General features: G+C 45.3%; 2 protein-coding genes across 5 annotated transcripts in view; one reads left to right on the forward strand and one right to left on the reverse strand.

Annotated features, from left to right (window-relative positions):
* The window catches only part of LOC139993754 (uncharacterized), a 253,487-nt gene that overhangs the window by 112,610 nt on the left and 127,741 nt on the right, over positions 1-13,136 (forward strand). The gene's annotated exons all lie outside the window — the stretch shown is intronic.
* Positions 1-13,136, reverse strand: part of LOC139993748 (uncharacterized) — a 46,138-nt gene that overhangs the window by 26,189 nt on the left and 6,813 nt on the right. For all 3 annotated transcript variants that reach the window (XR_011801452.1, XM_072015754.1, XM_072015755.1), the window contains exon 2: positions 11,682-12,099. Coding sequence is in view for 2 of the 3 variants with exons in the window: in XM_072015754.1 (XP_071871855.1) it covers positions 11,682-11,994 (313 nt within the window). In the remaining variant the exon portion in view is untranslated. The remainder of the gene's footprint in view (positions 1-11,681; positions 12,100-13,136) is intronic.

Genomic DNA, 13,136 nt, shown 5'->3' on the forward strand with positions numbered 1-13,136 from the left:
CTAAGCAAAACTGTCCCTTAATTCTGAATAGGAAAGTCAAGCTTTTTGCTCTTCCTGCTACTCGCCAGTCTCTTACAGGCACGAAATTGTCGCAGCCACTGTGTATCTCAGAACTATAGTGTAACTTCGCAAAGATAGTTTCGTATATTCGTTCCTCGGAAAATTATGAAGAAGCAAGAGAAAAAAAAAGAAAAAATACCACTAACGTACGTAATAATAATAATAATAATAATAATGATAAAGACAATCACGGTAATAGCCGTATTCTGCACGTTCGAGTTTCACGAAACGGTCGGCTAGCCGAGGCTCAAAGTTGTTGCAATTTGTTATTACTACGTAACAGCGTTATTTATAAAACGACACGTTCCCGCGGTGGACCGTCAAGACACAATTTTCCGCATTTTCTACGCGTTCCATGGGCCAGGACGACGTTAAACGTTCCGCCGGAAGCAAGATACCGTAATAGCACGTTGCGCACCGTGTGTTTGGCGCATTGATGACTTCACGGAGTATCGATAAAGCGCGGCTCTTAGGAAGTCTGGCTCTTATGCCGAGCTTTCTTGAATTAAAGAATTCTGTTAACGGTAATGGATTCTGCCTGTGTTTGGTTTCACGGAATATCGCTAGACAATGGCATTGTCTTCGGCGTAAATTGAAATGCATCGTACCATACGATACACGGACGTAGGGATATTTGCAATTTTAATTCGTTTATCATCGAATACATACATATCTAGTTCAACGCGAAACCAACTGTTACGATTTTTATTACTATCTTCGCGTTCATTATTCCTGATAATTTATCTTTAAAAGCAGTAGAGGCATTTAAGTATACTTTATAGATATATAGCTGTGTAAATTGCCAACAGTACGTAGTTAGATCTTCGTTTTCAGATTAATACATATAGTATATCACTTTGAACGAGTTACGTATAATTAGCAACTTGCAATTTTTATCGATACCTGGAGAGCGAGTCCTTTTTCGATTCACATTCTAATTTCAGTTTAATCGACAACCTTTCATCGATCGACGATCTACATTTTTTTTTCCCCATCGGTTACCGGGTAATCAATACTCGTTACATGATCCCTTGAAACACGTTCGGCTTCAGAATGGATTTTCGCGTTCATTATTTCACGGGATATCAATTAAGGTACTTTTTGCTGCGCGAATTACCTGAAAATAATAGCTCACCGTAATTGACAGCGGCTAATATTTATTGTACACCTTCTGGAGCCGCGCGTTTTCAACTTTGAAGCGATTACCGAAACGCTTACGTTTAATCGCGCTACATTTATCGATCCCAATATGATAGGAACGAGAATTTTTAGCAGCGTGGAACCGGTTCACAGTCGAAGATTGAATTTTCGTACAAATTACGATACTTTTCTACGTGTAGTTTATCGTGTAATTGCACCTATGAATTTTCTCATTCCTGGGAATTGGATTTTGAAAACGTTGCACGGATCGCGTCGAATATTCCGCTACTCTATAATTATATCTATACGAACGTATATGCTGAAAGGATATGAGACCGCCGTATTAAGAAATTTGATGAAGGCCAATACCATAAATTTTAGTTATCTTTCTAACAAACGAAGATAGTGAAACGTTTCAAATAAAATATGGAAACATAAAAATACATACGAATTAGTTTACGGAATATTCTTCCAATTAAGGAATCCTAGAGATAAATGCGAATTGGATGGAAGTAAATAAAATTACTAATTCGTCCAATTAACTTAATTGTCCATACTATATACCATAAATTCGTTATTTTCATTTTAGACACAAACTCGTCTCCCTAGAAATCCATATGAAAACCTAACTTTCATTTACGTGGTTTTAGCGTGCGAAATATCAGCACGATAAAGATCGTCGTAAAGGAGCGAGATATAAGTTGACTGGAATCGGGCTAAATTTTCTAGCCATCGTCGCAGCGGAAACGCAAAATCACAAATTTCGTAAGAAAGGAAACAAACCGCGTTATCTATACAACAGAAGGAGTAAACTTGGCGGATAGACCAGGTGGAAACAAAATCAAAAGAGATTACGAAAGTGCGGTTATCTGGCCAGAACGGAGGGAAGTCGTAAAAAACGACGCGATAGGAGCAGAGAGTGGTGCAAGGTACGAATCGGGGACGAATTACGATAACGACAGGTGCAGGGCCAAGCACAGAGAGCAGAACCGTATAAAACCGTGGAGAACACGATCAGATCCGTAGAAGATTCGAACTCGAACGCAGGACGCGCGTAAAGTCGAGCCTCGAGGTGAAACTAACGAGTGATAAACAACGATAAATTCCTCCCACGTAGCCGAGCATCTTCGCGTCGCTGCCTCTCCGGGGGTAATTTCAATGATCTCCGGCTGCACCGGCTCGGCGTAAACGTGCCCACGAAGCTGATGCATAAATACCTATAAATATGACACGCCGGGGCCCGCGGTAACGTTGCATATTAAATTACATTCTTAAGCAGCAGCCGGCGCGCACCAGAGGGCTGCATCAAGTCAGCGAGTCTGATTAAACGCAACCGAGAGCCATGCCGTGATGTCATGGCGAGAATCCTGCTACGGATGAGAACGACAGGGACGACAACAGACGTCGAGGGTAGAACGAAAAGTGAAAGGAAAGGGAGAGACGCGTCGCGGCGCTACGTTGAGCCGAGCTGCGCTGCGTTCACCTCTTCGACGACGACGTTCCTCGTCCGCTGCACGTCGCTTCGCGCAGTTTCCGTTCGCCTTGGGAGAGTCGTTGTTCGTTGTTGCAGAGGCCGCGGATATACCCACCACCGGAGGCTGGCGATGCTAATTATTCTGGTTCATGCGAGCAATTTGTCGAACACCGGCGAGCCTATGTATTTAATAGCCACGGGGTTCTTCGGGCCCCACGGGTATTTACATCTGTAGCGAATACCGCGGCCGTAATATGGGACGTCGGAAATTATCCCGGGATTACGGGCCGAGTCCTGTTTGCTCGTGCTTCGCGTACGATCTCGTTGACATTCGCGTCGAGCCACCGCGTTCTCGTTAGAATTTGGAGAAAAAGCAAGATCGGTTTCTATTCGAACTCGTAGCCAAATTCTATTGTTCGCGTGCTCGAACAATATGCTCGGTTCTAGTCTATTCTATAGTCTGTTCCGGAGGAATTACGGCGCAATTATTCGAAGATGAATATCTGGAAAATATTAGTATCGGAAAAAATCTTTGAAACGAATACGGTTTGACGAATGAACAATAGCGTAGCGTGGTTCACTATTCGCATCGCGTTCAAGGCTACGTTCACGGGAAGAAAAATCACCTTTATTAATTTAGCCGAGACTCGAGCATCGTTGCTCGTAACGCGTGCTCTTTTTATATTACTCGTCGATGCCATTTTTCCCTTTATTGCATACGCGATAAGTTTGAATATTATGGAGATGAAAAACACGTTTTACTGTTTCATCGTCTGGCAAACAGACACAAAGGAAGCGCGTGTATCGCCTGAAGAAAAACGTCGACAATTAAAAGCAGCTAGGAGACTCACGTCGAAGGAAATGATCCTAAATTAAACGATATCATCATTGCATTCGACGTGTTCCACCGGATGGACGTTCGTTCCCAAAAAAAAGAATATACATGCGTTCCCATTTAAATGCTAACCTTTAAAGTTTAAAATTCATACTTATGCAAATCAGATTTCTCGATGGATTCCTTCTACATGCAAAGCATCGATCACGTGTTAATTACAGGATACCGTCAAAGACACACGATCCGCAGATTCCATAAAACCAGCCTGTTTTATTTTTACCCCATAAAGCAACCGCGATCTCGCATTAAACTTTCAATTTAAATATTTCTTCTTTGGATTTTATTTTAATTGCCGCCGTTTCGTACATCGCGTACAGAGCGTCCGTTCTGTCGGAGAGATTTATTAAAATACCATGGAATATTACCATGCGATACTCGGTGAAAAATTGCTCGTTATAACGAAGTTTTTCGTTGCCAGCCAGACGAACCGACAACGAAATCATCGCGACCCTTTTTGTTCCTAGTTTTCTGATTAAATTACATCCTGTTTGGCAGAAGCGGACGTCGGATGCTCTCTCACATTTACAAATATTTGTCGATCCACGAAGCCAGTCGCGGCGACACCTTCGAAATTTATTCTTTCCGAGCGTAGATGATTGAAATTCACGCTTATGCAAAGTAGATTTCTCAATGGTTCCTTTCTGCACGGCGGACATCGAGCACGAGTACTAATTACAGGACACCGTCCAATAGAACTCGAAGAACCATCAACAGCTCGTTGTTCTTTTACCGCTTCAACCTTGGACGCCGTCACAAAAGCTTCTTTCAATTCGGAAAGTCACCATTTTTCACCGCGATTCTTGCGTGTATTGTTTGCGAGACCGTGAATGGTCTACGGATTCTTGCGGATTGTTCGATAGTTGAATAAACAGATGCTGGAATGTTGGTCGAATCTTTAGTCTCGTCGTTCGTGTCCGTTCTACTACGTGAGCGATTGTTTCGTTAATAATCTTTTGCTGGAAATTACTTCGGTAATTGGATACACGATTTCTTCGAACAACAGAATTTATGGAATTATGAATTTCTAAACAGAGAGTTTGTCATCGAACAGAAGTTGAAATAAATTTGACGCGACTGGCGTGACATCGGGTCACTGCCATTTGCTTGAATCGATTGAAAGTGCTGTGAAAACCGGAAACGATTCCGCCCCTGGAAAGCATTTCTCAATGAAAGTACTCCTACTTTCCTCAAAATGGATCTCCCCAGTTCTCTTCGCGTGACATTCTACGGCCTTCGTACGACAATGAGTTTCTCTTTCTAGGAAAACCGCTTTCAAGGGAAACACGCGGTCGATTTACAGCGTAAAACGCTGATTTCTTTCGATTCGAACGGACTATTGAGAAATTATCGACAAATGCTATCTAGAAGCGGTGTACTTGGAAGAACGGTTATGACGAGGTAACAATTGTCTACCCTTTTCTTGGCTAAAGATCTTTCCCTTCGATCTTACAGCGCCCTTACGAAAAGAGGAAAATCGTCTATCTTACGCTCGCATACTTTAACTCGAATATTTTATCCGAGAAGAAAATTCGTTTGTACCTATGGAACAGCATCTACCTGTTCGCTGTGCGAATAGCATCGACTAAAATGCCGAGTTTCCGTGATTACACGCAACACCTAACATTTCCATGAAACGTGTTTCGGCTCCCTTTCGAGTACGATATGCCCAACGCAATAATTTATTAGTATTTTTTAGGTATCCGGAAGAATTTATTAAAAACGCCAAGGATGGTTCTCGCCATGGCTCGTTTAAACGTATTTCCCTGGAACGATGATAACAGAATAGTGATAACAGATATTCCCTGGCAGTAATAAATCTACATGCTCGTTGCCGGAATGAATTCACGAGCTTTCCTCGAGCGATTAAGCGTTAGCTGGCAGGGATGAGCCGCTCGTTCGCGATTTAATATCACGTATTCCCCGGCTGAAATTGGAACGATCTTCTTGCCGAGCGGAACCAGGAATCTCTGCCAGGCTCCTGTTAACCTCCAGATTGCTACTCTCTGGTAAATCTCTGCCTGGGGAACGTCTGATTTAGAAAACTCGAAATGTATGTGCACGGTGGACTGTAATCGCGGACAACTCTCGATCTCTCGCAGCGTATTCCGGTTGTAGATCACTTAGCCGTGTTAAAAAATAGCCGTTCACGATGTTTTCCTTCTTTCTCGCCTCGCAGCTCGGCTCGAGGATTGCTACGAGCGGTAGCCGTAGCAAACTACCATGATCTCTGCGTACTATGCCGATGATTGAATTAAACCGAGGTGAAAAAGTTTCGATCGCGATAATTGCATTAAGGCGAACGTATGAATAGAACGCGCTTCTCGCAAGAGATTGCGATCTCTTTCTAATTTTTATCGGTTACGAGTATTTTTCGCGTATCTTTCAACAGGAAAGGAAATAAAGTAACGGGAAAGTATGGAGCTTCGAGATACGTAGTATCTAAAAGGTCCATAATGCCATATGATCGTAGCTCGTTCCTTTCGTTTCCTCTCTCTCTCTCTTGCGCACAAGTGCGAGCAACGCGGCTATCGACAGGCAACTAATGCAAAACGCGAATAAATGTTAATTAACGTTCGGCAATTTTCCATCGAAAAAGGAAGCGATACAACGATATCTCACGGTTACCTTCCTAATTGCACGAGCATTAAAAATGTCGACATTTGGCTTTTAAGAAGATTCAGAGCCACGATTTCGACCGTTTAACGCCGGCCGCGTCGTTACTTTAATCTGACTCGGAAAGAAGTTAACGTAGCTATTCGATGATCGAGAAACCGATTAAAAGCGGTAAATTTGCATACCGTGATCGGGCGAGATTAAAAGATATTTCGTTGGTAAATTCTATACCTAATTTAAAACAGAATGCGTTTTAGTAAAACCGATTTAATTATCGATAAGATACATCATGGCCAGATACATATCGTATAAAGTGTTGTTCACGACTATCGTTGTAGATACCATTCGTATCATATTACTAGTTCTGTGTTGTTACTTACCTGGTCGATATAGATCTACACGGAGTAATTTTAGCGTTCGAATTGGAAGCTATCCTACTTTCTTATTTTAATTTCTTTTCTATTAATTGTAACAGCGGTAAATACGTTGAAAATTTGGCGTTCTAACGACGTATCACGTACATTGCTATATACGTACATCTACGATGCCAATATTAAACTCGCGAATGCTGCACGCCTATATCGAAGGAATTATTTTATCGACGTAAAAATCGAACGACGAAGCTTAGAAAACGATGGAATTTCATAAGCAGCCCCGATAGCTAATCTGGCCGACGGTTCAACACCCTCTCCGCTTCCTATAAGATTCCAATGGCAGAGCAGTGTTCACCTGGAAGAATCCGGCTCTTCCTCCGGAGAGCATCCCCCGGAGGGCAGAATTCGATTCCGCGGAGTCAACCAGGTGTAGACCGGCCGACGCGGGAATAAACATATTTTCTAGACGATCGTCGGTCGAGCATCGGGCCATAAATAAAACAAGAAATTCCTCGACTTGGTCCGCCATAAATCGCGCGTCCACGGCGTTCGATGGCTCGAAGGAACCACGGAACCTCCTTCGACTAGCCTCCATCGTAAACGCTATGGTTGTGCGCGCGCGCCCGCGCGAACTCGCCGGGAATACCCTTAATAGCTTCACCGCCTGGCCGACGCTCAACTTTCGATTTCGCGGCTCCCTCGCGTTTCCGAGATTTATGCAAATCCAGGGGCGCGCGAAACTCTAACACCCGTGCTAGAAGCCGCTTGGAAATCCGCGTGCACGACGCGTTTCTGGTTGTAAATCAACGGGTTATGCCGAGGGAATCGAGCTGGCACCCACTTCCGCCCGACAACGCGCCATTTACCTCTTCTGGTATCAGCTTTCAGCTTTGATGCCCGAGAAGTTATCGAAATTCCATGTTGAATGGATTTTTTGCGTTTCGTGGGAATGTTCTCTGCGCGCGGTGGTCGGTGGGTAATCTCGAGTCGATCGCAAGAATTTTGAAGCTAATCTCGCGAGATGTATTTAAGGAATCAACGGTGGAGACGACGTTCCAGCAAAGTACAAAGCGTTAAGCGAGACGAGGAATATTCGCGATGACTTGGAGCTAAAATAAGGCAAGTGGATCTCAATAAACAAAGTTCTATGGTAGAAGGAGTACTTTCGCTTTGAGAAAAGGAAGGAAACGGCTCGTGTAATTATACTTTTCGAAATCTTTACGAACCTGTAGATGCACGACGACTGATAAACATTATACATCGGTATGTTTTTAAAAAAGGCGGTCATTTTCTCTGGTCCACGCCCACGCGTGGACGACTCGCGTTCCTGGAACTTGCGCAGAAGAAGGTACGACACCGGTTTTTCTAGTAAGGGGCGCGCGCGAAATTACGCGCATAATATAAACGTTTAAGACATCGAGTCGTTCGCTCGGAGGAATCTCGACTGAAAAGCGATTCCCTCGATCGGTGCGGCACTCCCACGGTGTTTCGCGGAGTCACGAGCGCGCTTTCACGCGATATCTGCACAACCGCCCCTATAAAGATAGGCCCCTTTTCTCTCTCTCTCTCTCTTATTCTCTTCCTCTCTGCCAGCTTTAGAGAGGAACGTGGTTGAATTTCTAGGCACATAAACTTCGTCTTGGCTGCACCTGATAGACACGCCGATCTCGCTCGACTCCTTGATAACGTTTCACGCGGAACAAAGAACACGGCGCGACCAGTTCTTTTTTTTCTCTCGGGCGAAAAAGCGTGGGTACCGAGTGGAAATTCATGAACTGGAATCTTCGTGGCGTAAGGTCGTTTCGTGGTATTTTTCCACGTAGGTATTATACTACAGCGTGTGTTGTATCAATATTTTCTTAAATATTATATCAGAGGGTAGCAAGTATCATTCGACGTTGGATTTTTCCAACGTTCGAATTCCTCCTTCTTTCTCTACGATTTATGGTCCCTAGCTGCTTAGTACGTACGTAGCGAACGTGTAATTAAATCCTCAAAGTCTATCGATCTCGTTGACGCGAATCGAGAGAGCGTGCTCGTTGCTGGAACAAATACGCGAGCGAGCACGCGATGTGGCTGAAAAGGGGCGGCGGCGATTCTAACGCGCTGCTCCCCGCGCCGAGATTAGACCAGTCGAGACTTCGTTAGCGACCCATTGTGAACAGATGCGATCATTATGCGTCTAGTTTGCATAAGTTCCTGCTGCGTGGGAGGGGACCGTCGGGCGAGGACGAGAAAATGGATAAGGGTAGCAGGAAACGAACGGTGCGCCAAGGTACAAAGAGGAAAGAGTTGCCGGAGCGTACACGAGTTAACGTTGGTTTCTAGCGCGATAGTGGACTGACTATAGGAACCGCATGCGATTTACAAATTTGGAACGATCGCGATGCGTAATTCTATAAAAGAAACGTTTTTACGACGAGGGAAAACGACCACTCTCTCCGATCAAAGTCTGATTTCACTTGATAAAATAAAGAAACACGAAATACGCGAGAAAAAGGAATCACCGTACGAAACGAAAAGTATGGCAAAGAAGGAGCGAAAGAACGCGGCGAATGAAAAGAGACAGAGACAGGAAGAGCGTTTGCAACGAAACTGTTGCACCGTTTCAACAGAATCACGGTATCGGCGTAATTTCGACCCACGCTGTACCCAGCCGCGCATATGTAATTCGCGCGTTTTCATTGAAAAAGTATCGTCAGCCGTTATGCTAATACGAGAGGCCGGGCCGTTACACGCGGCCATATGTCACTGACCACCTCCGCCGCGGCCGACCGCGGTTCCACCGTTGAATAATAGACGCCCTGTTGGTCGTTGCACGGCGACCAGGGACTACGTATTCGGGAACGAGGTTGCCACAGAGATTCGTACGTTCACCACCATTGCCGTAGACACTAGCGGATGTACGACTCGGGACGATATTAAATTATAATTCACGGCACGCTCTGCCGCGTTACCTCATACTTTCATTCGCTATTTATAGGTTGACGCTCGCCCGTTTCTAGTTGCGATCGAGTAACGACTACGAACGATCCGCGAAACTACACGGTATAAGCTCTTCGGACGGAGTTTGACGCAGTCGAGTCCCGATAGTCGAGTACAAAGTCAAAATAGTTTCGAGTTTGTCGGAGCTCGAGTCGTCTTTGCCGCCAATTTTGCCAGACAAAAAATAAGAAAAGAACGGACGACCGATAATACGCACCATCGCGCTCGATGATTATCATTTTTTCATAATCCGTTGGAACGTGTCATGCCGTCGTTCCAATCAGTATCGTAATCTCACCTCTTTCATCGTATCGCGATACAGCGCAAGGCGTAAGAGATTTTTTTCATAATTCACGATTTACGATGAAACGTCGCTTGTCACGGGTGAAACTCGCCGTTCGATTGGCAAAGACGTACGGTAATTGGACTGACGCGTAACGAAACGCTTGGTCAGGATCGAGCACGGTTCAAGTCGAACGCTCCCCCAGCTCCTCCAGCGCTCGGTTTCATTGTTAAACCGCCACTGCCACCTACAACCATCTGTTACTTTCTTTCTGTGGGCCTCGGTTAAATCACCACCGTGCCTACTACAACCTGATTACATATGTACACGCTCGGCTGCGGGTAAATAAGCAAACAAATGCGCCTTCCTCTTATGTATCGCGGCGCACAGGAAATCTCGAGAATGTTGCAAGCGACGCTCGGACCGGCTTGTGTGGGGGGCTTTTTAACCCTCGAGATGGCATGACTTGATGCGTTGCGTGTCGTGGGTTCTTAATCTCGGAATTACTACGGTAGTGCCTACGAAATTGTGATACTCGGTTTCGCGTCACGATAGCTACGTTACTCCTTGCGAGCTACGGTGGTAGGTGGCTGTACGAGTACTTGTGTTAATAGGTTCGGACTTTAATTGTAAGACCTCGCGTTCGTTCGCGTTCTTCGTCACGCGATGTTACGCGCTGCGATTTGACGTATGACAATTTCGATTTGTGACAAAAATCGCTGTACCTTAACCTACGGTCGCGCGAGAGAGACCCGGTCTACTACGACGTTGTATCCAATCAGAACCGCATTCCTTCGGCTGGTCATCTTCTCGTGTCCGAGCGGTACACTCGGCTTGGCGATTATCCTTGCTTCTCAAATACTGTTCAAATAAACGAAGACGTATACAAGAGCGGTATTGGGTACCGTTGGCATAAAAGCTCGATCGGTAAATCAAACAGCAATCTCGCGCTTCGGGGTGTACAGGCGATTCTCCAGGTCGCCCCAGTCGTTTTGCAGAAAGCTCATAAAACTCGTTAAAAAGAAACGAGATGGGAATGTAAACGTTTCCATCGATCAAAGAGGCCGTTTATTAATCGGCCACTTTCCTGGTCGCGATCTTGCGCAAGCAGCCGCCAGTGCCTTTAATCCGAGATCGAATTCCCGATAGGATTCGCGCGCACGATCGATCATCGCCGGCGACGTGATCGATATATCGACACTACGGTTGGGCTCGGTCAATTCTATGCAGTTGCGGATATCTCGCGGTCCATTAAGTGCCACCAGCACACCGGCACACCGGACTTTAATGAATTTCTGGCCGGCCACGGATATTGGCTCTCGCTTTTTCCATGCCTCGCGTTTCGACGGTTCTCCTTGACTTGATTTATCGGTCGAGGGGGGGAAAGTTCCAGCTGTCTCGAATGCCAACCGACGGGTTCGAAAATGGTACAAGACTCATTCAACTCCGTCTCTCCTGTTGTACCTATTATTTGCAGATTGCTCGGATAACGAAACGTTTTGTAGTGGTGGAATCTGGTTCCGAGGGAGTTACCCGTCGATCGTATTATCGATAGCGCGACAGATACGATACCCGGATAATTGAACGGAATAGAAGTTAGTCGGGTGTCGAATTAACGAGCGATCCAAGGTAGTTTCGCTCTTCTAGCATTTTGGAAATTAACGCGAAAACGTAGAATCGATGGACATCGTCGATGAAGGATCTGAACGATCAGCGTCGAACAATACAACGCTTTTTAGTTCTCGCGCGTAGGTCGTTCGACGTTCGAAAGGCGAATCGATTAATTTGAATCCGCTGTGGCCGCTATGATCCATCGGTGGAGAAAAGGAAGAAAATTTAAGAAGCCAATCGACTCACCAGGATATCCCTCTGGAATCACGATCTCAGGCCCAACCTTCACGTCATGGCGGTAACGATGCATCAACAGGGTAGCCGTGACTCTCAGCGATCGTTGCTGCTGTTTGTACAATAATATCGGCCTTCCTCCGGCACCTTCCACCCTTACCACCCTCGGTAACGAGAATCTGTCGAGAAACTCGCGCAACGGCATGAATCCAGCTCCGGAACTCGCAGCTTCCGCGGTAGCCTCCCGGGAACTGGGCAACGAATCGTCGCCAGTTCCGGTAGCCTCGCCACTGGACAAAGTCGAAAACTCACCACTCGACGACATCGTTACACACGGCTCGGTTTCCACGATTTCATACGCACTAGACTCGCGAGCGGTTATTTCCTAATCACGGCGGATCGGCAGTTTCACCACGATAACGTGTCCGTTCTGAAAACAAAAATACGCAGGACATTAGTGTTTTTCGCTTAGGATCGATTCCTTTACGATAAAACGAACAATTATCGTTTGAAAAGAACGACGTTGTTTTGACAGCATTTGTCAACGAAATTATATCAATCGCTCAACGTTTAGATAACAGGCATTTGGAAAAGCAGTCGGGGATATCCACGATTCGCATCTAGTTGTAACTGTATATGAAACGTATATTAACGAGCATAACCCGCATAGCAGATGTCATAATCATCTCTAATAATGAGATAACTAATCAAATAGATAATCAGCCGAGTCCGTGCAAACATGCTCTATATCTGATGTTTTAGATTTACGGTTATTTTTATTCCCTTCTTATTTCCTTTTACTTCCTGACAAACGAATTAATATACTTGATTCTGTTATCTGGCCAAGTCCGTTAAGATATCGAACAAGATTGCAAACGCGTATTCAAAGCATCTGTGAATCATTAGAGGGATGCATGTATCATAAATATCCGAACGGGACGTAAGGCGGGGAATTACTTGTTGCGAATCCGACGAACCTGAAAACACGACGCAAAACGTATGTACTTTTTCTTACGGAGAACAAAGAAAAACCTTATGCCGTGATCCAGACGATATCAGGGAGACGAAGAAAAGCATGGAAGAGTCGGTTGTTCCGAAGGAATTCGTTATTCCACGAAGCGTGGCAGCCTTGACAGTGATTCGCCGGCGGCGAAGTGTGCCTCGGCTAACGAGTGATTATGCTCCTCAGGCTGGCTTGACGATGATGGTGATGATGATGAATTTATGACGATGATTATCTCTGGTGGCGTACCGCTGTGTCGCCACCGGTGTTTGTCTTTCAGACGACGAGACAGTGGCGTGAAAAAACGGCCAAGGAATGATGGAATGAGTCTGGTTCGCGGTCGTTTAAAGATTGTTCTTGCGACTGGCGTTGACACGCGACGAACAACGCTGACAAATTAGTCCTAATTGATTGGGACGGAGCTGGATTGATCGTCGGAGTTTCGAAACCACGTCTAAATCATT

Source organism: Bombus fervidus, chromosome 13 (genome assembly GCF_041682495.2).
Source record: "Bombus fervidus isolate BK054 chromosome 13, iyBomFerv1, whole genome shotgun sequence".
Lineage (NCBI taxonomy): Eukaryota > Metazoa > Arthropoda > Insecta > Hymenoptera > Apidae > Bombus > Bombus fervidus.